General features: G+C 35.5%; 1 protein-coding gene and 1 non-coding gene across 3 annotated transcripts; both read left to right on the plus strand.

Annotated features, from left to right (window-relative positions):
* The first annotated feature begins 7885 nt into the window (after positions 1-7885).
* Positions 7886-23532, plus strand: LOC100808002 (bifunctional dihydroflavonol 4-reductase/flavanone 4-reductase-like). 2 transcript variants are annotated; one of them, XM_006572815.4, is made up of 6 exons: positions 7886-8134; positions 8267-8439; positions 21048-21233; positions 21347-21509; positions 22235-22454; positions 23205-23532. In XM_006572815.4, exons 1-5 carry the CDS (start codon positions 8029-8031, stop codon positions 22426-22428), a joined length of 822 nt encoding a protein of 273 aa, XP_006572878.1. In that variant the 5' UTR covers positions 7886-8028; the 3' UTR covers positions 22429-22454; positions 23205-23532. The 2 variants fall into 2 exon arrangements, with proteins under 2 accessions (XP_006572878.1, NP_001242138.2); NM_001255209.3 differs by having other exon boundaries at positions 7983-8134; positions 22235-22424.
* MIR4391 (microRNA MIR4391) lies at positions 17118-17236 on the plus strand. The gene has a single exon (NR_048724.1). It is a non-coding gene; the product is annotated as a microRNA MIR4391 (primary transcript).
* Positions 23533-27147: the final 3615 nt, after the last annotated feature.

The raw sequence follows: 27147 nt of genomic DNA on the forward strand, positions 1-27147 counted from the left end.
TCATTGAGATGGTGAGGAACCATGTTCCTTCATGGGAAGATGCCCAGGAAATGGGTTTTCAGACCTTACCTTACTTCAACATACCAAACACCACTAATACATATGTTTTTGTTCTTTTTGCAGGTGTTGAGGAAAAAAGCCCAAAGTTTCAAGAACCTCGGGATTTGAGGTCAAATCCTTTTCAAGGGGGAGGGAATGATGCAATCCTACCCCACAAGGGCATTGGATAGAAGACTCCAAGAAGATTGAGCCAGAGATGCAAGAGAAGGCCCTAAGGTTCTTATGAGCCTTAGGGTAGATTTCGAGCCGATGGGATAAGTATGAGCCCGCTCATCTTTGTACATATTAGATTAAGGTTTCATTATTTTTGGGCCTTGTATTTAGGGCTCCATAATATAGGTAAGTTACCCTAGAAATGTAGGATTTTTCAGCCCTTCTACTTTAGGGCACCTAGACTAGTTTTTTGTATTAGGGGTAGTTTTGTAATTTCACATGCATTAAGTGAATATTTGATGTGTGTGGTTAGAAATAAATTTAATTGAATTGCGAGAAGCCCAATCCAATTAAATTTTAGAGGTGGAGGTGAGCATTTGCTTGTTACACCCCATTGCCACATCATATAGTCACACTTTGTGCATGTCCTTCATGCTTTACATGCCTCATGACACCTAAGCACACTTAGTGGAGAATCTTGGATTAGTGGACTGAACCATAGCTAAAATTCACTAATCATAATTAGTGAAATTTTGGCTCCAAAATTTGGCTCCACAAATTCAATTTCAAATTCAAGTGAAATTTGAATAAAAATTCAAATTTCCCTCCAATTTTGTGTGACACTTAGGCTATAAATAGAGGCCATGTGTGTGTATTTTTTGGAACTTTGATCATTTGAATATTAAACTTCAGATTTCAGAGCTCTTTTTGAGCACAAAATTTCGTGCTCTTCTCTCCCTCTCCCTTCATTCATCTCCTTCTTCCTCCACGCTCTTATCCATGGCCTCTTATGGTGGTGAGCTTCTTCTAGACTCATCTTCTCCTTGAAGTGGCGTCTCCTCTCTCTCTTCCTTCTCCATTCCGCTGACATTCATCTTCCAAGAAGCAAAGGAATCCATTGATGAAGAATATCCTAGTCCTACAAGCTCCAATGGAGATTACATTAATAGCTTCCTCCGAACTCTTGGACATCATAGTGCCTCCAGCTGAGGCATCAAGGATCATCTTGGTTTGAGGTTTCGAACCACTATAAAAGATATGCAGTTGTGCAGCATCATCAAAGTTACGGTTTGGGCACCTTCGCAACAAAGCTTTGAATCTCTCTCATGTATCACAGAGAGGTTCGTCCGATCCTTGGGAAAACGTCACGATGGAAGATTTTGCACTGATAAATCATGAAGGAGGAAAGAACCTCGCTAGGAATTTCTCCTTCACCTCTTCCCAAGTGTTAAGGCTTTTATTTGGATGTGATTGGAGCCATGTTTTTGCCTTAGATGCTAATGAAAATGGAAAATCTCTGAGGTAGACAACTTCGACATCTTCATCAGAAGCTCCCATGGTACTACATAATTCCATGAAGGTAGACAAATGTGTGTATGGATCCTCATGATCCATTCCAGCAAAAGGATGCGAGCCTATTAGGCTAAGCTATTGTAATGGAGGAATGAGTATGCTATTGTAATGTTTTGGGCCTTGTTGATAAGCATAGTCACCCAGAGTCCTTCTTGGTGGTCTATTTCCTTCTCCTCTTTCAGCCATGCTATTTTCTACAAGTGGCTTATCAGTTGAAAGATAATCAGAAGAAGAAGACTTACCTAGTGTTATAGTGGTTGCTTGTTTCTTTTTCTTTCTATTCTTCCTTTTTTTTCAGTCTTGGTAATTTATGGATCAAATGACGATTTATCTACAAGAAATTTACCTCACGTAGAGGAAAAAAGAACACACTACAACAACTCATAAGCACTAAGGTTAGTGAAAATAAAAGTAAGAGAAAATTTATACAAGATTAAAATGAAAAAAATAAGTACAAAGGTAAGAAAAAATAAAAGAGGGATTTTATACAAAATCAAAAAAATTTGCAAAGGAAAATAGCCTATCAAACTTAAAGTTTAAATCCAAAAGAACTAAGTGGATGACTCAAGTCCCCGACAATGGCGCCAGAAACTTGTTAAGACTTTTGGCAAGCGTACCAATTGTCATTGTAGGTTTCACATTTATAAAAGAGTTTGTCTCCATAGGGACTCGAGTTTACTTAATTCATTCAGATAAAGGTTATCAGTTTAATAGTTATGTACAAATTTAATCGAATGGCATTGGTTTTGATGTGATTAACTAAATACAACTTAAAGTAAAAGAAAAGTAAAAATAACGGAAATATAGAATTTAGTGGGTCGAAAATACATAAATTATGGAAATAATAATAACGACTTGAATTAATTTAAGAAAACATAGGATTGGATTTCATCATTCATACCCTTAGTATCCTAATAAGTTTAACATATATAAATCATTTTCTAACATTACTGATGCACACATAGTTATCCCAAGTCGATTCCTTGCACTAGGAACCTAAGAATATTTAGTAAATATCAATCCCTCGCATATGCAGTAAATATCCTAGCATTTCAATTATATTCTTGTACTTTTTGCAATCAAAATGTTATGCTTTATTGCTAGCAACGTAATGTAAAGAGTAAAATCATTCAGTTCAAATTCTAAGATTACTTTCCAGTCTCACTTAAAGTCTAATTTCATGACACTAGTGATCAAATAGAATCAAGCATTACAAGTAGAATGAAATTACCAATAATGAGTAGAAAAGATTAATACATATATAATATCAACAGGGATACATAAGGGTACAAAGATTACATCCAATCCTTAAGAAAAACTAACTGATCATTGCACAAAGCACAAGACTAACATGAGAAATGACAAAGGAAGTGATCCATGGTCACAACTTTGCAGTGCCTTGGCTCCACTTTTCCTCTTCTCCTTCACTTCAACCATGCATGGCTAGTTATAGAAAACAACCAACAATGTTGGGAAATTTGCCTAGGCGAGATGTAGCTCACCCAGGCGAATTATGGTGATGCTGAAGGCATCCACTCGCCCAGGCAAGCTATAGCTTGCCCAGGCGAATTGCTTGCTTAGGGCTGAAGATACATTTTAGCCTAGGCGAGCTAGATGCTAGCCTGGGCGAATTTAGGGTCAGAAACCTTCATCAAAAGACCATTTTTCCCTTCCTTTTGGATTTGTTTCTAGATCTAACAAACAATCATCAAAACCTATAAAATCATGGATTAATCTTTCATATTTAAACAACAATATTAGTAAATGTACAATATATATAAACAACTAGATGTAAGGGTAGTTTATAAGAAAACTATTACAATCAAAGGAAAAGTGCTAACAATTTAATCCCAAAAATAACTAAAATTTGGCACTTATTAGTGGCCATCGGTGGTCGTGGGTGGTGTAGGAGGAATTTCTAGGGTTGTTTGGGCAGAGTTTTGAGAGAGAAAGATGTAGAATCGTATTTTTCACACTAAAGAACGTATTTATAATCTGCATATCTCATTTAGCGAGCTCGTCTTGCTAAGCAAAAATTCACTTTTGGCACTAAGCCCAACATTTCATGCTGAGTGCAATTCCTCTCAGGTTGAGATTTGCATTGAGCGCAACATTGAGCGCTGAGCGTAATTCCTCTTGGGTTGGAATTGCACTTAGCGTGCTTGTCTCGCAAAGCGAGATCTCCAAAAGTTTTATTTTTCAAATCCCAACAGTCAAAGCGTGAAGGTTTGGGTTATGAACCTATAGTTGAAATTTCAAGGCGATCCAACGGTTAGCGAGTCTGGCATTGCGGTTTTACCAGAACAGGTTTAGATAAAACTTGAAATCTCACAATTTGAACATAGGTCAATTAAACTCCACATATCTAGATCAAACAATCACACATAACAAATTCACACAACACCTCAACTCATCCAAATCAATCAAATAACACAAGAATTACATTAAACATCAATTTTAAGTTATCAAAATTCCAGGGCGTCACAGTGTTCATAGATCCAAGTCAACTCATGATCCAACCCAACCCAATTATATTGGGTTGAGTTTCTAAAGTGTTTGGGTTGAACTTGACCCAACCTGATTAAGATCCAATTATGAATGGATTAAGTAATGAGTTCTATTCTTTGTTTGAACCTGACCAAACTCATATCATATAATTTAATTTATTATATATATAAATTAATTTTTAAATACAAATGACATTACTAATTTTTAGCTCACATAGTTTATTAAATTATTAATTTAAATCGACCATGATTTTTTTTCTTTTTTAAGTTGTTTTTTTATCTTGGTATTGATTTTGTTTATACTTTCATATGCTAACATCATACTTAATTTCTATCTAAAATAAAAATATCATATTAGCATTAAATTTTTTAATTCTATTGAATAAATATTTTCACAATTTAGTCTCTTTTGAATACATTTAGTCATTATGTAATAAGTGTGTATGTTGCAAAGTAATGAAATGAAGCTAAGTGCTTAAATAAAAGGAAAGTATGGGGTAGGAATGAATGAAAAAGTAAAGGTTTATCTATGGATGAATGCTCTCCTAGAACCTAAGCTTTTGAATCCTAGAAAAACCATGATTTGTTGGCAGCCTAACCTCATTACAAGCCTAGAAAGTCCTTCGAATTCATTTTGCGTGCTTATTTCTGTATGGTATGAGATGAAATGCAAAGGTTAGGACTTGTGTTAGTTGTTTATAATGGAATGAGCCTAAACACTTGAGCTTGAGTGAAACGACGACTGTGAGGCTTTGGTTGAGGATCCTTCCTTGATATCTGTCATTCTCACTAGCTTATTTCAATTATGACTCTAATGCATATCTTCCTATCTTTGAAAAGTTGCATGTTTGTGAAAAGCAATTGATTGAAGCATTCCATGATATTCATTTCATATGATTGAATTTTTCTGTAAAACAAACACCATTTTGATTGACCACTGTATTTTGTCACTTGAGGACAAGTGAACTGTTCTTTCTTTGCTTGAGGACAAGCAAAACTGTAAATTTGGGGGAGTTTGTTAGTCGTCTTATACGACTAAATTTTGTATAGAAAACATTTTCCAAAACTCGTATAGTTTCCCCAATTTATAGATATTTTGTAGGGATTTGTAAATAAATAGTGTTTTCTTGTTATAGTTGTCTCTAGAATATTTTCCATTGGATTTAATGGTGAAATATGTTCAATTTCAGGTTAAATGAGGCTAACTCTTGAAGTGCTAAAAGTGGTAGTTGCGCTCAGCTCACACCATTTGGGCTCAGCGCCCATCCATCGTTAAGCATAGCTTCAGCATGCTTAGCGCGACAGAAGAATCTGGCAGAGCATCAATATCAAGGCCGCGCACTAAGCGCGAGATCCGCTCGCTAAGCACGATGGTTGTCTTTAGCCCGGCTCAACGAATGACTGGCACCAAGTCCAAATCCACTAACTCGCACTAAGCACGAGGGTGGCGCTAAGCGCAACATCACAAATTCAGAGCCTATTTAAAGCTTTTCTTGTGCAGAATTAGGGTACATAATTTTTTAGAATTCCAGAGCAAGGACACCATAGTGCTAATTTCGAGATAGAGGCTTTGGAGGAAGCAAAAGGAGTAGCTTTGCAGAGAAGCCTAGGGTTCTTCAATTAGAGAGAGATTAGTGAGTTGTAGAGTGATTGTGAGGCACTGAGAAGAGGAGGAGGGATGTCGTTTCTTGTGTAAGGAACAATTATTTTGTACTCTCAATCTCATTTGTGTTAGGGTTTTTCTGTAATGGCTGGCTAAACACCCTTGTTGGGGATTTCTAAGGAACAACTGATGTAATTACTTTAATATCTAATTAATTGTGTTTTATGTGTTCAATGCTTCTTTCAATGCTTAATTTCTGCATGCTCTTGGTCTGATCACCCATTTGTGTGTACAGTTAGGTGACTTTAGCATTGAGAAATGTACTGTTGCCTTAGAACTTGATAGAAGCAGGACTGAATAACCACATTACCAGGGATGGATTGTGGGGTTTTGGTTTTCTGAATATGTTGTGATGATAATGCTGTTTAAGTTAAGCCTAGTCTTACAATAGGGATTTGCGGACGAAGCTTAGGCTAAATTAGTCTAAACTTACGAGGGATTGAGGTTTAGTACTTTAGGCTACAACATAGAACACAAGAACATGATTAATTAGAAAAATATCCTCATATGCATCAGCTTGTTTGTTAGAAAGACCCAATGTTTTTTACCTATTGCTGTCAACTTTTACTTACTTGCATTTACTGTTTTTACCATAGAAGTAGTTTATTTCTGTTTTTAACCATCGTTTATCAACGTTATTCCAACAACGCCTTATTTCTGAATAAAACTTTGTCTAATAAGCAAGTTCCAATACTCGGATCACTCCGTTTTAATTTTAAATACTTGACGACCCGGTGCGCTTTCCGGCGAATCAGATTTCCCTTGAACATATTTGTATAAAGGAAAATTGGACCAAGAAGTAACTGCAAGGGAAATCCAACAATGGGTCATGCGGTCCACCTAGAAATCCCTCAGCATCATCAACAACTTCTTCAACATGTGCATGTACGTCTTCAGTCACCATAGGATCATCCTCAACAATAGGGGCAACTTCCCGTTGCCTACGTTCGGATGCTGTAGGCCTTCGTTGCTGGAGAACATCATCTGAATCATGATGATCCTCTCTCCTCAGGGATCTACCTATAATCCTGCCTAAAGCACAACCTAACCCTCTAGTTCTAACCATAATCTGCAAATTTTGACACACATGCATTTTTTAGTCAAATTCAATATTTACTATTTAAATAAACATAAACAACTACAAAATTTATAACTACAAATAATATATGAATATTTTTCATTAAAATAAAATAACACCATTTATAACTATTTCATAACAGCATATATGACTACATAATTAAAACACAAAATTCATAAATAAAATAACAACTACATAATTAAATAATATATGACTATTTTTCATTGAAATAAAATAACATCATTTAAAACTATTTCATAACACCATATATGACTACATAATTAAAACACAAAATTCATAAATAAAATAACAACTACATAATTAAATAATATATGACTATTTTCATTGAAATAAAATAAACATAAACAACTACAAAATTCATATATTTACTATTAAAATTTAAAACTATTTCATAACACCATGCAATCATACATATTATTTTTTAAAACACAAACAATACCTATTTTTAAAACAAAACTAACAAATAAAATACCTATTTAAAAAAAATTTTCAAAACATAAATATCTATTTTTTATTTTTTTAATTAAAAAGGGTCATACGGATCAACTTGATCCGTATGAGTAATACAAATCTTATTACTAACACGGATCATGTTGATCCGTACGACAACACAAAACCAGAAACGAAAAGGCAACCATTAATGGGGAGAAAAAGCTTACCTTGACGGTGAAACAACCCAACGAAGCTGCAGGTCCTCAATGTCGACAACCAACAGAGGAGAAGAAGCTCGAACTTCCAACGAAGAAGAAGCTCCAACGGCACAACCAACGCAACTGAAATGGTAGTGCAGGGAAGAAGAGAGAAGGAGATACTTGTACGGAACGCGTGAATAGGGATGATGGGTGCACAAAAAATAATGCTAGGTACACCTAACATCACCCCTTTATTGCTTGCATAGACATTAATTGTACAACCGATCTAAAAAATTATTTTTAATCAATCTAAAAAGTATTTTATGTAGTAGTGACTGTTACTACTTTCATTTCACTTTTATTCACACAAAAATAGTAGAGTATTATATAAACATAGGACAAGCATTTCACGTGGCTCTCCTGCTTTAATCGGTTTCTGTGTTAATTTGTCTATTCAGTACTTGCTAGTGGGTAGTGAGAGCTACATATAAGACAAAGTTCTAAACTAGACCAGTGTATGAGGTGAGAGCTAGAAACTGAGGACTTAGCTAGTAGTTAGAGATGCCTGAGTTTTGCGTGACAGGTGGTACTGGGTTCATCGCATCTTACCTGGTCAAGGCCTTACTAGAGAAGGGTCACACAGTGAGGACCACCGTGAGAAACCCAGGTATAGTGAAGAGACTTATAATTCTTATATAAGATATGATACTTTTGATGCTTTAAATTGATTAATTTCTCCACATATTATTCGATTTTCATGTTAATTCTTTTTCTGTATACCTGTTACATTTTTTTTCAGGGGATGTGGAGAAGGTTGGTTTTCTGACTGAACTAAGTGGAGCCAAAGAGAGACTGAAGATTTTGAAAGCAGATCTATTAGTGGAAGGAAGCTTTGATGAGGCAGTGAGAGGAGTTGATGGTGTCTTTCATATGGCGTCCCCTGTGCTTATTCCTTATGATGAGAACGTTCAGGTATCTTGCCCTTTATCCCCCACTGTTAGTATTTTTGTCTTTATCTCAGGGGCTTCCTTACAAGAAAATAAGGAGGGTAAATAGAGAAAAAATGGACACTCAAAAGTCAAAACTTGTTTTCTTTTACTTGATTTGACTCTGTAGCTCATTTACAAATGTACTACCTACGTAAATGTTTATATTAGGGCATGATACAATTGAAACGTGACTCGTAAAAATATTAAGTACTTGAATCTGATAGAATCAACTGGTAGTTGGGGGAAAATTTAGGGATTTAGGACAAGATGAACAGAAAGAATGAGAATTTTTATTATGATGAGATTCTCTAGATCAGTATGATCTAAGAGAAAGAGAATGTCCCAACTCAGGGCAATTCGAGTGTGCCCAGAACCTCTCCTCTCTAACTAAACTCCTATTTATTCTACTGATTACAACTGAGTTGGTTATAACAGTTTGGTGAGTTAGTTACCACTGGACGCACATCAACTGTACCCATATCTCTATCTCTATTCTTCGGTTTTTGCACATATACCTTCTTAATGAGGGGTCTGGTATCAATACTTCCCCCCAAAAGCAACCACCTTGTCCTCAAGGTGAAATTGAGGGGAAACTGCTACCATCTTTGAAGCTGAGTCCCATGAATTCTCAAAACCTGACTGATTTTGCCACTTTATTAGAACCTCCAAATCCCCTGCTTTGTTGTATCTAAAATCTCGGACCTCGAAAGGTTGGGGTAACAATTCCCACTCCTCAGAGATATCGTCTGGCAGCGGCTGTACTGGACATGGTGGAAGAGCTTGTTTCAATTTGCTGATATGGAACACTGGATGGATCTTGCTGCTTGGTGGTAATTTCCATTTATAAGCCACTAAGCCACCTCTATCCAAGATCCAAAAATGGTCCATAATACCTAGGAGCCAACTTTTCATTCATCCTTTGTGCCAAAGATTTTCAATCTATAGGGATGAACTTTCAAATACATCCAATCCCCAACCTGAAAACTCAAATCCCTCCTCCTTTTGTCTGCCTGCTGCTTCATCCTATATTGGGCTAAAAGTATGTTATTTCTTTACTCAGCCAACACACACCATCTCTTTCCTCTACCATCTCATTCCCAGCTTCCACTTTAGAAGGAGAAGTATTAGCCTTGATGATAGGTGGTGGTCTCTCCCATACACGGCTCTAAATGGAGTCATCCAGGAGAGTGGTGATAATGGGAATTAAAACAAAATTCTGTCTAAGGTAACCATTGTGGCCATTTCTTCTGTTTCTATCCCACAAAACACCTCAAATAGTCCTCCAAACACCTATTGACAACCTCCGTTTGCCCATCCGCCATCGGCTGAGCTGTATTTCAACTTTGTTCCAGCTTGTTTGAATAACTCAGCCAAGAATTGGCTCAAAAGTAAGCGATCTTTGTCAGTTACAATAGACTCTAGGAATCCATGTAACCTTACTACCTCAGCCATGAATAATTTAGTGACATCCTTAGCAGAAAAAAGGATGTGATAAAGCTAAAAAATGAACATACTTTGTCATAGTAATCCTGCTGGAGCTAATGTTTGGTACTTAGTTTGATAAGTATGACATTCAGCCACAAATTCTAGCATCCCTCATCATCCCTTTCCAATAGAATACCAAAACAATCCTTTTATAGGTTCGAAACACACCAGCATGTCCCCCCATAGTAGAAGCATGAAATTCTTGGAGAATTAATGGAATCCTTACCGATTTTTGAGGCAAAACTAACTTGTCGTTACTCGTTATTAGAGTATTGTAAGAGAGTTGCAGTAATTCAATTGCACTCTTGGGTAGTTTACTCTAGTTAATACTAGTATGTTACTTTGTTAAGTTAGTTAGTTAGAGTTAGTTAATGACAGCTGCCATAACTAACAGTCTAGTCTATAAATACAAAACTGTAACCTTGAGTTCAGTGGTCAATAATATTTTCATCTTCTCTTTTTTAAAGTTTTTCAATTCTCAAATATTCTCTCTTTAGAATTCTGTTATCGTATCTAGAGCTTGGTAAGATCAACAATGGCTGTTCAAAACAACTCGTTTCTCACTTCTTCATTTCCTATTTTGATTTCTCACAAACTAGATGATTCGACCTTTGTACTATGGTGCCAACAGGTTGAACCTATTATCAAATCTCATTGACTGCAATGTTGCAAATCCCCGAATTCCGTTGCGATTTCTCTCTAAAGCGGATCGTGCAGTTTGAATCGAGAATCCTGCATATGAAGCTTGGGAGCAATAAGATCATGTTCTCCTGCTGTGCAAAAAAAAAAAAAAAAGATCATGTTCTCCTCACATGGCTTCAATCGACACTTTCAATGCCGATTCTATCTCGAGTTATAGGATGCGTTCATTCATATGAAGTTTGGGAAAAGATTCATGATTACATTCACAAGCAAACACGAGCTACGATACGACACTTGTGAATTGAATTGCGAGCTACGACGCTCAAAGGAAGATTGATGCAAGAGTTTTTTATGCAAATCAAAGCAATTTTTGACTCCCTCACCTTGGTTGGAAGTCTAATCATGCTTCAGGAGCATGTTGACTTGATTCTCGAAGGTCTTCCGTTTGATTATCACTCGGTTATCTCAGTCATTCAAAGCAAGTTTGAAACGTTACCAATCGCGGAGGTCAAAGCTCTACTTTTAGTTCATGAAGCTCGTCTGAACAAGTTCAACAAACAATCACTCTTTGATTCTCCTTCGATTAACTACACGCAAGAGCACAACAAATCTTTCTTGTCGCATGGATCTGATGGCTACACAGTGTCAAACAAGTCTGTTTTGCAATCAGATCCCAAGAGTTTTTCCAATTTTCGTGGTGGTTTTGGCCGTGGTGGTGGTTTTAACAACCATGGTGGTGACCGGCGTGGTGGCACCGGCGGCGGAGGCCGAGTTCGTGGTCGGTTTGCTATCTTTCAGTGTCAGGTGTGCCTGAAGTATGGCCACACTGCCTTAGTTTGTCATTATTGCTATGGACTAGCATTTTCAACCAAATTCAACTTTGGTGCTTCATGATCCTATTTCTCAGAACTATGCAAGTTAGTCTCAGAACAATTTCAATTCTGGTTATGGGCAAAGTAATTCTAATTCTGGGCAGCAGAATGGTGATAATCGTGCTTGTAATGTTTGGGTGAACAATAACTATAAGTCTGCAAGCACTAGCAATTAGTCTGCTCCTAGTGCTATGTTAACTGATGCTCCTTCTCAACCAAATTCAAATTCTGTTATTTGGATTCCTGATTCAGGTGCTTCCTGTCATTTTATTGGAGAATCTCAGAACATTCAGCAGATAGAACCTTTTGAAGGAATTGACCGGATCTTCATTGGCAATGGTCAAGATTTGAAGATTACTTCCTCTGGTTCTTCTTCCTTCATTTCCCCTTACAATTCCAAAGTGTTTTTGTCTCTTAATCGTTTCTTACATGTCCCCTACATCACTAAAAACCTCGTTAGTGTTAGTCAATTTGCTAGGGACAATGGTTTTTGCTTTGAATTTCACTCTAATTATTGTGCTGTGAAATCCCAGGTTACCAATGAGGTCTTCAAGGCACTGTTGGTCCTGATGGTCTCTACAGTTTCTCCAACATTCAGTTTCAACATCCTTCATCTAGTTCTGCTTGTTGTATTTTCAGTTCTGCAAACTCCACTGTAAATCCATGTAAAAAGACTGAAATCCATGGTAAATCCATGTAATAGGATAAGTTCTCTTTGGCATGATAGACTTGGTCATCCAAATCATCATTTTTTACAAATTGTCTTACAGCATTGGAAAATACCTGTCTAATAAACATATGGTTGATTTTTGCTCTGCTTGTGCATGGGAAAGTCTAACAGACTTTGTTCGTCTCCCTCTGAATCTGTTTATTCATTTCCTTTAGAGTTGGTCTATAGTGATCTTTGGGGACCATCTCATGTTACTTCAACTAGTGGTTTCCTCTATTTATATCACCTTTGTGGATGCCTTTTCCAGGTTTACTTGGATTTATCTACTTAAAAGTAAAGCTGAAAATTTTACTGTTTTTCAAAAGTTTAAAGCAATGGCAGAGTTACAATTCAATTCTAAAATCAAAAACCTTCAAACTGATTGGGGAGGGGAGTTTAGACCCTTAGCACCTTTTTTGGCAGCTGTGGCATTAAACACAGACTTATTTGCCCTCACATCCATCATCAAAATGGTGTTGCTGAGAGAAAACATAGACATATTGTGGAACTTGGTCTCACCTTGTTGCATCATGCTTCCTTACCACTGAAGTTTTGGGATTTTGCCTTTACCACTACAGTTTATTTTATAAACAGACTTCCTACAACATCCTTAAACTTTTCAGTACCCTATCATGTGCTTTTCAAATTTCCAGACTACCTTTCTAAAAACCTTTGACTGTGCTTGTTTTCCTTTACTTAGACCCTACAACAATCACAAATTGGATTTTAGATCTCATGAGTGCCTTTTCTTGGGATATTCTACCTCGTACAAGGGATATAAATGTCTGTCTCCTTTTGGCAGAAATTATATTTCTAAAGATGTTATTTTTAACGAGTCCAAGTTTCCATATGCTGACTTATTTAAGTCTCCTTCTCTTAGTCAGTCTGTTTCTGTTTCTGTTCAGCCCCCTTCTGTTTCTGTTCAGTCAGACTCAGACTTACCTCAATCTGATTTTGTTCAGCTCTCAAATTCTGTTCAGTCAGACTTACCTCAGTCTGTTTCTGTTCAGTCCTTTAATCCTGAACAGACAGATCAACCCACTGTTTATAATACTGTCTTATCATCCAATTCAGAATCCTCATCCTCAACCACTAATTCCCCTTCTCCTCCTAGACCATCCAATATTCATCCTATGCAAACCAGATCTAAATCTGGTATCCACTTACCCAGGATTAATCCTTCACTTCTATTGGCTCATTGAGAACCAAAGAGTGTGAAACAAGCTTTGCCAGATCCCAATTGGTTTTCAGCCATGAAACAAGAATATGAAGCATTGATGAGTAATCACACTTTGGATTTAGTGCCTCTTCCACCAAACAGAAAAGCAATTGTCTGTAAATGGGTCTTTAGAGTAAAAGAAAATGCAGATGGCTCAATCAGTAAATTCAAAGCTAGATTGGTTGCAAAAGGATTTAATCAAGTTCATGGTTTTGATTTTTCTGAAATTTTCTCTCCTATGGTGACATCTGTTACTATTAGACTTAGTCTTACAGAGGCTCTCACCAATCAGTGTAAACATGCTTAGTTAGATGTAAACAATGCTTTTCTGAATGAACTGCTTAATGAGACTGTATATATGTCTCAACCACCTGGTTTTCAAAGCTCCAATTCTTCTATGGTTTGCAAACTGAATAGAGTTTTGTATGGACTCAAACAAGCTCCCTGACAGTGGTTTGAAAGGCTTCAGTCCACTCTCATTCAGTTTGGTTTTATTGCAAGTAAATGCGATCCTTCTTTGTTCATCTACAAGACTGCTTCTCATACTTTTTATCATCTAGTATATGTAGATGACATTATAATTACTGTAGTTCTGATCAACTGATTCAATATCTCACATCTCAGCCCAATTCCAAATTTTCTCTCAAACAACTTGGTCTACTGGACTACTTTCTTGGAGTTGAAGTAAAAAATCTTCCTGATAAGTCTTTAGTGCTTACTCAGAGTAAGTACATCAGAGATCTGTTGCAGAAAACAAACATGGCAGAAGCTCAATCTATCTCTTCTCCTATGGCTTCAAGTTGCAAGCTTACTAAAATAGGTTCAGATCTATTTTATGATCCTACCATGGATAGGTCTGTAGTTAGTGCTTTGCAATATTTGACTATTACTAGACTTCAGATAAGCTTTGTAGTGAACAAGGCTTGCCAATTCATGGAAAATCCCTAGGATACTCACTGGATTGCAGTAAAAAGGATCCCAAGATATTTGGAAGGTACTATTCTTCATGGTCTTCATCTTAAGCCTGCTGTTTTGGGACATCCCTACACCATTAAAGCTCTTTGTGATACAGACTGGGCATCTGATATAGATGATAGAAGGTCTCCTTCTGGTGCAGCCATCTATTTTGCTCCTAATCTAATCTCCTGGTGGTCTCGCAAGCAGCAAGTTGTTGCTAGATCAAGCACAGAAGCAGAATACAGAAGTTTAGCTCAGACTACTGCAGAAATATCTTGGATTCAGACCCTATTGACTGAATTAAGAGTCCCATTGAACACTCCTATTGTCTTCCGTGATAACCAAAGTGAAGTTGCCATGCCCATAATCCAGTTCTTCATGGAAGAACAAAACATGAAAATTGATGTCTTTTTTGTTCGTGAAAAAGTCCTGACGAAGCAACTAATTGTTCATCATGTTCCTGCTCTTGATCAATGGCAGATGCTCTCACCAAGCCTCTTTCTCCAAACAGATTTGTTTTTCTAAGAGCGAAACTCAATGTGCTTGAGGCCTCTTCAAAGTCTCAACCACCTTGAGATTGAGGGGGGTATTAGAGAATTGTAAGAGAGTTGCAGTTATTTAACTGCACTCTTGGGTAGTTTACTCTAGTTAATACTAGTATGTTAGTTTGTGGAATTAGTTAATGACAGCTGTTGACAGTTGTCATAACTAACAGTCTAGTCTATAAATACAAAACTGTAACCTTGAGTTCAGTGGTCAATAATATTTTCATCTTTTCTTTTCTGATGTTTTTCAATTCTCAAATATTCTCTTTAGAATTCTGTTACTCATTATAGTACAACTTCCCTTCTCGAATTTGATAACCATATGCTGTTGAGGAGAACTCATTACTGCTTGCATTAACCTTTGTAATTCTGAATCAGCGGCTATCTCTTCCTCCCACTTCTGCCATTCATGCATTTCAACGCGAGATAATGCTGCATACATCATTTGGCGTGAAAGACCATCTGCTGCCTTATTTTCATACCCTGGTTTATATTGAATCTCAGAATCATACCCCAATAACTTTGAAGTCCATCTATGTTGCTCTTCTCCCAACAAACTTTGGTCTGTTAAGAATTTCAAACTCCTTTGATCAGTTTTGATGATGAAATGTCGCCCCATCAAGTAATGTTTCCACTTTTGTACAGCTAATACTATAGCCATTAATTCTCTTTCATGTACAGATTTCCTTTGAGCTCTCTCTGATAACGTTTGGCTGAAAAAGGCAAGAGGTATGCCATCTGGCAATAAAACTGCCCCTATCCCCTTGCTAGATGCATCCGATTCTACCACAAATTGCTTAGAAAAGTTAGGTACAGCCGATGTTGGAAGTGCAGCCATAGAACTTTTTAAAGCTTTAAATGCTTGTTCTGCTTCTATGTTCCATTGGAAGGCCACTTTTTTTAACAAATCCTTCAAAGGTTTAGCCATTATTCCATAGCCTTTAACAAACCTTCGGTAATAACCAGTTAAGCTAAGAAACTCCCATAAAGCCTTAGTATCTTTTGGACCAGGCCAGTTCAGCATAGCTGCAACTTTTTTTAAATCTGCAGCCACTCCTCTAGCTGAGACCACATGTCCTAAGAATTCCGCCTCCTTTGCAAAATCACGCTTCTTCTTATAGGCTAAAAAGGTATTGGTCCTTAATAATAAAAGTACCTTCCACAAATGATACTCATGTGTTAGGATATAAGGAGAAGGGAGAGTTAGTTAAGATAGTTGGACTATTAATGAGTTAGTTAGTTAGTTAGAGGGGTTTATTAGATATAAATAGGGAAAGAAGGAGAGGAGAGGGGGAGATCTTATCATTTGTAGATTGAGCATTAGTTCTTTGTAAAAGGAGAAATCCTTTGTGAAGGGGAAACCCTTGGAGGAGAGTTTTCTCTCCTATTTCTATTCCTTTCTTACTAGTCAATAAAATTCTTGCTTTTCTTTCTCATTTCAATTCTTGGTTTCTAAATGTTCTGTATGCCTTGAATTACCATTGCTATTTCTAGCAAATGGATAAATGCCATTTATTATGGATGGTTACGAACAAGAGTCCTTTTATTACTAATAATTACTTAGCAAGCATAGTAATATAAATAGGTGCAATTGATTGTAAGAGTTCAATTGAAAAGACAGAAAACATAAGGATTCAAATCCTTTAGAGTATACTTGTGAGAGATTAAGAATTCATATAAAATTCTTCGTTGTAATTGTATTATTTTCTTGCAATAGAGATTCTTCTTTGTTACAGTTATATTTTGTATTATTAAATTTCTATGTCGAAGACAATTTGTCACAACAAATTGGTATCAAAGCTATGGCATCTACGAAGTTTGATGTTGAGAAATTTATTGGTAAAAATAACTTCAATCTTTGGTGGGTGAAGATGCCCGCTCTCCTCACATGACAAGAATGTGAGTTGGCATTGGAAGGAAAAGCAAAGTTGCCAGTCGAGCTTAGATCTGCATAGAAGAGTGCGATAATGAAAAAAGCGCACAATATAGTATTGTTATCGCTAGGTGATGAAGTTTTTGGAGAAGTCTCTGGAGAAAAGATTGTCGACATGCTTTGGACAAAGCTTGAAAGTTGGTACATGTCAAAGTCTCTCCATAATCGTCTCTCTGAAGAAATAGTTATATGCCATGCAAATGCATTAACGTGAGTCCATGTCCATTCATAAACATATTGACAATTTCAAACCAAATTGTTCTTAGCTTGAAAAATATTGATGATGTAGTGGATCATGAGGACCAAGCTGTTCTTCTTAGTTCTTTGCCGAGAGCTTATGAAAATTTTGTAGACATCACAACATCAATATTTTTCATAAGCTCTCGGCAAAGAACTAAGAAGAAGAACAATTTGGTTCTCGTCATCCACCGCAACATCATTATTTTTCAAGCTAAGAACAATTTGGTTGAAATTATCAATATGTTTATGAATGGACTCACCTTCCTACATTTGCATGGTATATAATTGTTTCTTTAGATAGAGATGATTATGGAGAGACTTTGTCATGTACCGACTTTCAAGCTTTGCCCAAAGCATGTTGGCAGTCTTTTCTCTAGAGACTTCTCCCAAAACTTCATCATCATATGTGTCTTTTTCATTATCGCATTCTTCGGTGTAGATCTAAGCTCGGTTGGCAACTTTGTTTCTCCTTCCAATGCCAATTCAAATTCTTGTTGTATGAGGAGAGCGAACACATTCAGCCCCCACAGATTGAAGTTATTTTTACTAGTAAATTTCTCAATGTCAAACTTCGTAGATGCCATAGTTCTGATACCAGTTTGTTGTAACAAATTGTCTGATGTAGAAATTTAATTATACAAACTATAGTTGTAACAAAGAATCTCTACTACGAGAAAAGAATACAACTACAAAGAAGAATTTTCTATATGAATTCTTAATCTCTCTAAAGGATTTGAATCCTTATGCTTTCTCTGTTTTCTGATTGAACTCTTACAATCAAATGCACCTATTTATATTACTATATATGCTAAGGAATTATTGGCAACAAAAGGACCCTTGTTCGTAACCATCCATAATAAATGGCTTTTATCCATTTGCTAGAAATAGCAACGGTAATTCAAGGCGTACGTAACTCATGGAAATTGGGATTGTATGGAGATTGTTTGCGGCTATACCACCGCTAGATGCAAACTCACATATGACCCTTAATGGGTTGTCATCAGCAGAGCCACAACCTCCCATGCAAAGGGATAGGTCTTCTATGTTGACAGAGCTAAGGATTTTTGGCATGTAAGTGAAACCACGAGATACCAACCCACTTGCTAGCAAATCATTGTCTGGGATGCTAAGGGAAACGAAGTCACTATGGGTGGGCACAATAGAGATTCACCACTCTTCCACTAATTTGTTTCTGGAGAAAGAAAAAGGAACAAAGGTAAAATGTACATAATGCATAATGGATCTGATTATGGATGTAATGGGCCAAGATGAGTGTGGAGATAGCACCACTGTATGTGACTTCTACAATGCAGTTTCAGTTGAGTTGGTGACAGTTGAGGAGAAACATAAATCATTGTTGAGAACTTTGGACCTATGTTTGTCCATGGAAAACTGAGTAGACATGAAACCAGTACCGAAACCAACGAACCCAGGTTTACCTGTGAAGTTTCATTGCAGAACAAGAATGGTGTTACAAACTGAGAGTTCAAACTGGGTGGTAGGGTTTATACCACTAAACTTGGATTATTGTGTAGCTGATAACATGTTAAAAGAGCAGAGGTGGAAAGAGATTGCAGCATCACACGTGGAGGTCCGGATTATTTAGAATTTGCTTCCTTCCCGACCTCCACCGTAGCCACTGAACTCAACCCCACATGCAGGGGCAGTGAGTGATTTCCAGTTAAGCTACAAGGGGTGCAGTTATCTTCCAGCAATCGGAGAAAAACTTGAGGAAGTTTTAGTGTGCAATTCGTGTTTTCAAACTCCAACCTTGAGGACAAGGTTGATTTTTAGGAGGGGTGTATTGTTAGAATATAAGGAGAAGAGAGAGTTAGTTAAGATAGTTGGACTTAATGATTTTTAGGAGGGGTGTATTGTCTCCTAATAGCTTGAATGTATGTTTGGAGGTCAACTCCACCATGCTTTTGAAATCCAATGTAGATTGTGCCAGAATCTCTTTCCATTGGATCTCTTCTTCCTAATCCTCTGCTTTTTCATCAACATAATTCTCAATTGCTTAATTTTGCAGACATGCCCAGTTGAAAACTTTTCGTCACATCTGAAACACAGCCCTTTCCTTCTCCTTTCTTCATGTTCTGTATTTGTTATATGCTTCCAGTTCTGTTCTGTTTGCCCCTCCTCATCCAGCACTGTAAAATGCATTGCCCCCTTCCTTCTTTAGTATCATGTTTCTGGGTTCAATCAATAGTGCCAAATCCATTAATTCCTCCAAGGTTTTCAGCGGGTGCAAATTTAATTCCACCCTAATTTCCTCTTTTAACCCATTCATGAAAATTCCCTTCATGTAATTGGAATTCCCAATCTTGAGAGGGCCCGAAATCTCTTCGAACCAATCTCCGTATTCTGACACAATACCTTCTTGTTTCAAACCCAAAAGCTCTTCAAACGGATTCTGTGCTAGAGTCGGTTGAAACCTTTGTGACACCTTTCCTGAAACCCCGCCAAGATCAATTCTCTGCCCTTGCTTCCCACCATTGAAACCTTGTCAACGCCTTGCCTTCCAAGGCTACCAATGCGACTTCTGCTTTCTCCTCATCCAATACTTCATTGAGTCAAAATACCTCTCAATTTTGTCTACCCACGCCGCAATGTCACCTCCATTGAACATTGGCAGTTCAAGATTTCAACATCTCCACTCTGTTTCTCTGTTTTGTCACCTGAGAATTGTGAAGCTCCACCTTCTCCCCTTGGCGGAGATCCCATTTGAGACTCTGGGGTTCCCTTGCGCTGTTCCTTCAATTGCTCCAACACCTCGCATCGTTATATCCATGCTCTTGTGCCATTCATCTTCTTGCACAGCATGCCCTTGTAATTCCTGCAAACTTCTCTCAATGTTATCCCTTTTTGAATGCATTGTTGACTTCACCATGAATTTCTTCCTATGCTGGACAAACCAGCTCTGATACCAGTTGATAGAATCAACTGGTAATTGGGGGAAGAATTAGGGATTTAGGACAACATAAACAGAAAGAATGAGAATTTCTATCTTGATGAGATTCTCTAGATCAGTATGATCTAAGAGAAAGAGAATGTCACAACTCAGGGCAATTTGAGAGTGCCCTGAACCTCTCTCCCAATGAAGTCTACACAACCCCTTTCCTCTCTAACTAACTCCTATTTGTTCTACTGACTACATCTGAGTTGGTTATAACAGTTTGGTGAGTTAGTTACAACTGGACCCACATCAACTGTACCCATATCTCTATCTCTACTGTTTTCGCACATATACCTTCTTAATGAGGGGTTTGGTATCAGAATCTAAACAAAAATACTTATAAACCTAAATATTCATGAAAATAAAAATAACATAGTTTATTAATTGCTTCACTGCATTGCAGGATAAATAATGTGTTGCTCTTTTGAGTATTGAGTTGTATCTAGTTTTTTTTTATTAAAGGCAAATCAATCAAATATTATTAAAAAATTGTGAACCAGAAACAACTTAAGGTATGTTAAATATGAACACAAGTAAAAGACCATATACAAATAAACAACAGTAGGAATCACGTCCCCTCCCCCTTACATATGCAAGCTGTATATAGTAAAACAGTGGAATTGATTTTGCAGGGAAGTATTGGTCAATTTAAATTTTAGTAGAACAGATTTTGATATGTTGAGTTTAAACGATTAAATGTGATTAAGATGTGTACAGATTTTCATGTTATGTAAAATTGATTTAACACATGAAATGGGCAATTAACATGATGTTATACAATAATGTCGATACAAATTGTGCTGGAATGTAATCCTTGCTAAACCCAAATTCAGTGACACCTGAGTAGCTATGAGAGGGGTTGATGAGCAGTGAAAAGTTGTTAAGCAATCTTCTCTGTTTTGACATAGCATAAAGTTTGTTATCTTTATAAATAACCACAAGGTATCATATTGCATATCTTAAAGATGCACAATTTTTCTTTATTATTAGCACCACTATACTGAAATCTCTTATGATTTGGATTATGTTGCAGCAAAATTTGATTGATCCCTGTATAAAAGGAACTTTGAATGTGCTTAACTCTTGTGTAAAAGCAACTGTGAAACATTTTGTGCTCACCTCTTCTTGCTCTTCCATAAGATACCGTGATGATGTGCAAGAAGTGTGTCCTCTTAATGAATCTCATTGGACTGATCTAGAGTATTGCAAACGCTATAAGGTAATCAAACTTTCTACCTAATTTTATATAATACATGAAATATTGTCACATTTCAATGGAAAGTGTCACCTTATGTAGTTGACATTCTATTGAACTATTACAAATATATGCAGCTGTGGTATGCATATGCAAAGACAATAGCAGAAAGAGAGGCTTGGAGGATTGCAAAAGAAAATGGCATGGATCTAGTGGTGGTTAATCCCTCTTTTGTTGTTGGTCCTCTGCTTGCACCACAACCAACTAGCACACTGCTCTTGATACTAAGCATTGTCAAAGGTTAGGATCACGTGATATGCGCTGAGATGTTATATTATAAAGAGTAATGCTACATTTATAATAATTTTTATATCACTTTTATTATTTAAACTTTTTATTTTTCTTACAACATATCAATTATTTTATCTCCGACTTCTTTTCTTTTTACCCTCGTTTTCTGTTTCTCTGTAAAATTGTAAGAGTTGTAATGTTATTCTGTAGGAGTAGAATTATTATGTTACATAAGGGTTAAAAGAGTGAGAAATTGATATATTGAACCACTCTGCCTCTATTACACATCAATTAAAATGTTGATGTGAAGAAAAAGATTAACTTATTAAAGTTACAAGTCAGCACTTCATCATTTAATTCTTAATTGTTTGAGTGATCATCTGGTTATCACTTTTACAATAAAAATGGAGAATTATTATAGGTCAAATCTTATTGTAATATTTTGGGGAAAAAAAAAACTATGATTAAGATCAAGTCATGGTTAGATTGAAGAATTACCTTCAAAAAATTACTGGGCCATATGTCTGAAAATTTTCCCTTTTGCATTTTTACTTAGCGTCTGACTGAATAAGAAGAGGACATAGTCTAATATACAATTAGGCATTGTGTAAGCATGTATAATGATTGAGTACTCAGTAGCTAATCTCTTGTGTAGTATTTTCAATTTTCTACTATAATTTTAAAACTTTTGGATGATTCACTTTTCAAATTTAGGGTGACATATCTTTTAACAGGCATGAAGGGAGAATATCCAAATACAACAGTGGGGTTTGTACACATAAACGATGTGGTAGCTGCTCACTTGCTGGCTATGGAGGACCCCAAGGCATCTGGAAGGCTTATTTGTTCAAGCACAGTAGCTCACTGGTCGCAAATCATTGAAATGCTTCGTGCCAAATACCCTTCCTATCCGTACGAAAACGAGTGAGTCAAACCATGCCAATCAATTACACTGTAAGCTTTTTGTCTGTAGTTGGAACAACAGATGGACACTAGGAATGAGACAAAATTGGAATTTGAATTAAAGAAAAGGAAAAAGAAATATATTTTTTGTTTGGCCTAATTGCACGTTTGGTTTTCGAGATACTGCAACTGTGGGTCCCTGGATTCCAATTGAGTCTTTCAAGTATCACAATTATTTCATTTGATCCTTTCGTCAATCTTTGTTAAATATTTAACATGATGTGCCACTAAATGATGATATAATAACGCCAACATTTGCTTGACACATGTTGGTGACTTAATAACATTTTTTGCCTCTTCCGATTGTGATTTCAAAGAGATCAAAAAGTGTAATTAAGACACATTAGCATGTGTTAGGCATTACCTCGGTTGTCACAACATTTAGTGTTACGTCACAAGAATCTGTTGAATATTTAACAAAAGATGAATGAGGCACTAATATTGCAAAATTGTGATACTTAAGCTTAATTTGAGCTATTTAGAAGTTAGGAAACTTAAATTGTACAGTTACGATATCTGAAGGACGAAAAGTGAAATTAAGATTTTTTGTTTTTAAAAGTCATTTTTTTCTCCCTTTTCTTTTTTAATCAAACAAAATTTAAAAGGTCTTTATTCTTTTTCTTATCATTGTTTTCTTTCCTCTTCACCAAATGTACCATTATTTCGCTATAAATTAATTGACCTAAGCATTCTTGCTACAAAGCACCACCAACATTTTACGGTATGATCACGGTGTTACAGGTGTAGCAGCCAGGAAGGAGATAATAACCCGCACAGCATGGACACTACCAAAATTACTCAGTTGGGGTTTCCTCCATTCAAAACTCTTGAACAAATGTTTGATGACTGCATCAAAAGTTTTCAAGACAAGGGCTTCCTATGACATCTGTTGTTACCTTTCGTGTTGGTGTGAGGTGTCAGTGTCATATGACCCAAACTAACTAGCTCATAAAACCAAATAAAAGAATTTAACTTTATCTTTTATCTATGTATTTATTCCTTCTTTCTTGTTTCCACAACTTACATTATTATTAGCTTCATCGATTCATGTTACAAAAGATTTAACTCAGCTAATGTCGTGCTTTACTTTTGGTCCAACTTTAGATAATAACCTAGCGCTAACAAAAGTTGTTTATATTATATTTTCTTGTAACCTTGTTTGTGTTGCACTACGGCGAGTCATAGAAGATGTTCATGCTTGTACCTAACACCCATTGGCAATGGCACTCCAACAAGGAAACAAATGAGGCACTTGTAGAAATATTCTTGCTCAAATTTTAGACTCGAGCATCTCCAATAATGGAACTTCCCACCGTTCATTACAAGGACGAACCCATTTGTCCGCGTTCGTCTACTAGAGTGCTGCTCTTGGATCGCCACCGTGGAGAATCGTTTGTCCCAATGAACTCGTTCTTAAGAATAAAATAATTTTTTTGTAAGAGTAATTAACTGAAAAAGGAGGGATCGTGGGAGAATAATAGAGACGAAGAACAAGTTTGGAGGAGATGAAGATCCCGAATTAGCGTCAAAGAATCAATCAGATGAAACAAAATCCAAATCATTCCAAATCAAAACTCAGAATCAATTAATCGCAACCAAACAAGAAAATCTCCAAATCAATGCTATCGCCAACTACAAGGCTTTTATTTCGCTAGATCGGCAACGACCCTTGTCCTTCTCCATCCTCTTTGTCCCCTACGATTTCGCGTGGAAGAAATCAGGCCAGCCCTCCATCGACCTCCTCCGCTTCCACCTTGCCTCGCTCCCCCTCCTACTAGTGAGCCTCTGGCACCAGGATCTTGACGATAAGAAGCCTCCATTCCCAGCAACAAAGAGCCTTGTACTTGAGAGTGTATTGGGATTGAGATTTGCCCCATCGAGAGATAAGGATAAAAATACAGAGACACGTTTAGAGAGAGTGGTGAAGTAACGTGAAAAAATAAATAAATAAAGGGGTGGCTGGAGTTAATTTGAGAATGATATTGATTTTTTTTAAAAAAAAATTAAATGAATTTTTAGAAAAGTTAACTTTTGAATTTTCAATTTGATGTGAACCCAAAAAGTAATAAAATAAAGCATAAATAGTTATTTTTATCCCGGGATGTGTAGTTCGTATACAAATTTGTTCCTAAAAAGATTAAAATTCAAAATTTAGTTCCTAAAAGTGTAAAAAGTGCAACAAATTTATCTGAACCTATGTGGCACAGAAGGATGAATTTGATACAAAATTGATTCTCAACGTGGCCATGCTGAATAGATCAAACGAAAATGTCAGTAAGTTACCGTCATTGAACCTAAATGTCAGTAATTTTTTATTGGACGGAAATGTCAGTGTTTTTTTTTTTCTGAGAAAAATGTTAGTAATTTATTCACCAAAATGTCAACACGTTTCCGACTAAAATGTTACTAAGTTATTATTGAACCAAAATATCAGTAATTTTCCATTGTATCAAAATATTAGTAATTTTTTGTTGGACCTAAATATCAATATATTTCTATTCGACTAGTTAGTTAGACCCCAAATTTCGTTTCAATTAAGGGTAAAATATAATTTTTCATTAGACTAAAATGTCAGTAAGTTATTATTATTAGACCAAAATGTCAGAATATTTTATTATATCAAAATGTTAGTAATTTTTTATTAGACGTAAATATTAATAATTTTTTGTTGGACCTAAATATCAACATGTTTCCATTGGACTAATTTGTTAGACCTCAAATTTTGTTTCATTTAAGGATAAAATATAATTTTAGAGTAAATTTTTACCTTTTTTTTACCGTTACAAGCATAATATTACAATAATTACTTAGAAAATATTTTGAAAACATAATTTAAAACAAACATAATAATAATCATATATTAATTAACAACCATAATTTATCTGTCACAATATAAATTATCTAAAATAAACATTTTACAGTTTACCAATATAAACATTGTAACAATGTATCAATCATTACAAATTTATCCAAATTATAATAATTAGTCACAATCTATTATAAATAAAAGATAAACAAATATCATATTTCACTTCTTCGAATCTTGGTGGTTGGGCAGTCCTAGTATATGGGATATGTTTATCTTTTATCTATAATAGATTGTGACTAATTATTATAATTTGGAAAAATTTGTAATGATTGATACACTATTACAATGTTTATTTTGATAAACTCTTAGAATGTTTATTTTAAATAATTTCTATTGTGACAAACAAATTATGATTGTTAATCAATATTATGGTTATTATTATGTTTATTTTAAATGTTTGCCAAAATAATTTTTTTAAGTGATTATTGTATAATGTTAGATTGTAACGATAAAAAAGAGCAAAATTTTATCATAAAATTATATTCTACCCTTAAATGAAACGAAATTTGAAGTCTAACAAATTATTTCAATAGAAACATACTGATATTTAGGTCCAACGAAAATTACTAACATTTACGTCCAATAAAAAATATTGATATTTTGATACAATGAAAAATTACTGACATTTTGGTCTAATGGAAACATACTAACATTTTGGTACAAAAAAATTATTGACATTCTCCTTCAAAAAAAAATTATTGACATTTTCGTCCAACAAAAATTACTGACAGTTTCATTCAATTTATTCGTCATGGTCACGTTGACAATCAATTTTATGATAAATTTATCCATCTGTGCCACATAAACTATTTTTTTATTAACGGCAAGGGATGAAAGTTAATGGCCAAATAAAATTGTCTCACTTTTTACACTTTCAAGAACTAAACTTTGAATTTTAATCTTTAGGAAAGAAGTTGTTAGTGAATTACACATTCAAGAATAAAAATGACTATTTATCTTTGAATAAGTTTTGTCCTATTTTTAGTTTATTAATTTTTGAAGAAACAAATTATACTTAGACGAATATTTTGTTATTTTGCATATTTTTTATTTCAAAATTAGAATATAAAATGAATTATTATATTAAAGGAAAAATATATAATATAAAATATAAATATGTGAGATCCAGCTGAAGTTTTCTGAGGATTTATCAGTGTAGTCAAAAGTTAATAGAGTTCTTTAAGGTAAATGTGACAATGTGGGATTCACAAAAAGTAAGATAAGAACACACATATAAATAGGATTTATCATTAAAGATGTTCTATTAACAATGAGGAAGATGCGCATGTAAACAAGAGTAATGTTAGATAGATACGGGTTTACTATATTTTATCTTTTTGTTTTCTTCCTTGTTAAATACTCTTTTATGCTTTAATGTCTTTTTATGTACTTGTTGCATAATATAAAATCTCAACTTAGGGAGAAAACACTCAACCTTTTCTAAATATTGTTGTCTAAAAATCTGAAGTAGTAAGGCTCAGTTTGGACTGATTTTTAGTATGTAGTTTTGAAGTTTTATAAAATTGAATCCAATTTTGGAGTTAAGTTTTCGATTTTAGTTTTGAATTTAATTTTCATTTTTAATTCTATTCTTATTTTGCATCTCCTCCAACTCGCATCCTCCTCATCTCTTCTCCATCCTCCAAATTTTACTTTTTCTTTCTTCTTCAAAGCTTGGAGCACTATTTTGTTTATCCATTTCTTTTAAGGTAATAATATTTAAACACCTCATTAATATTTCAAATACCCCTTTGACACTTTTCATTTGTTTCTATTTCTCTCTTCTTGTCATATCAAATGCCTTGGTCACTTTTT

The sequence above is a fragment of the Glycine max genome, chromosome 1 (assembly GCF_000004515.6).
Source record: "Glycine max cultivar Williams 82 chromosome 1, Glycine_max_v4.0, whole genome shotgun sequence".
In the NCBI taxonomy this organism is placed as follows: Eukaryota; Viridiplantae; Streptophyta; class Magnoliopsida; order Fabales; family Fabaceae; genus Glycine; species Glycine max.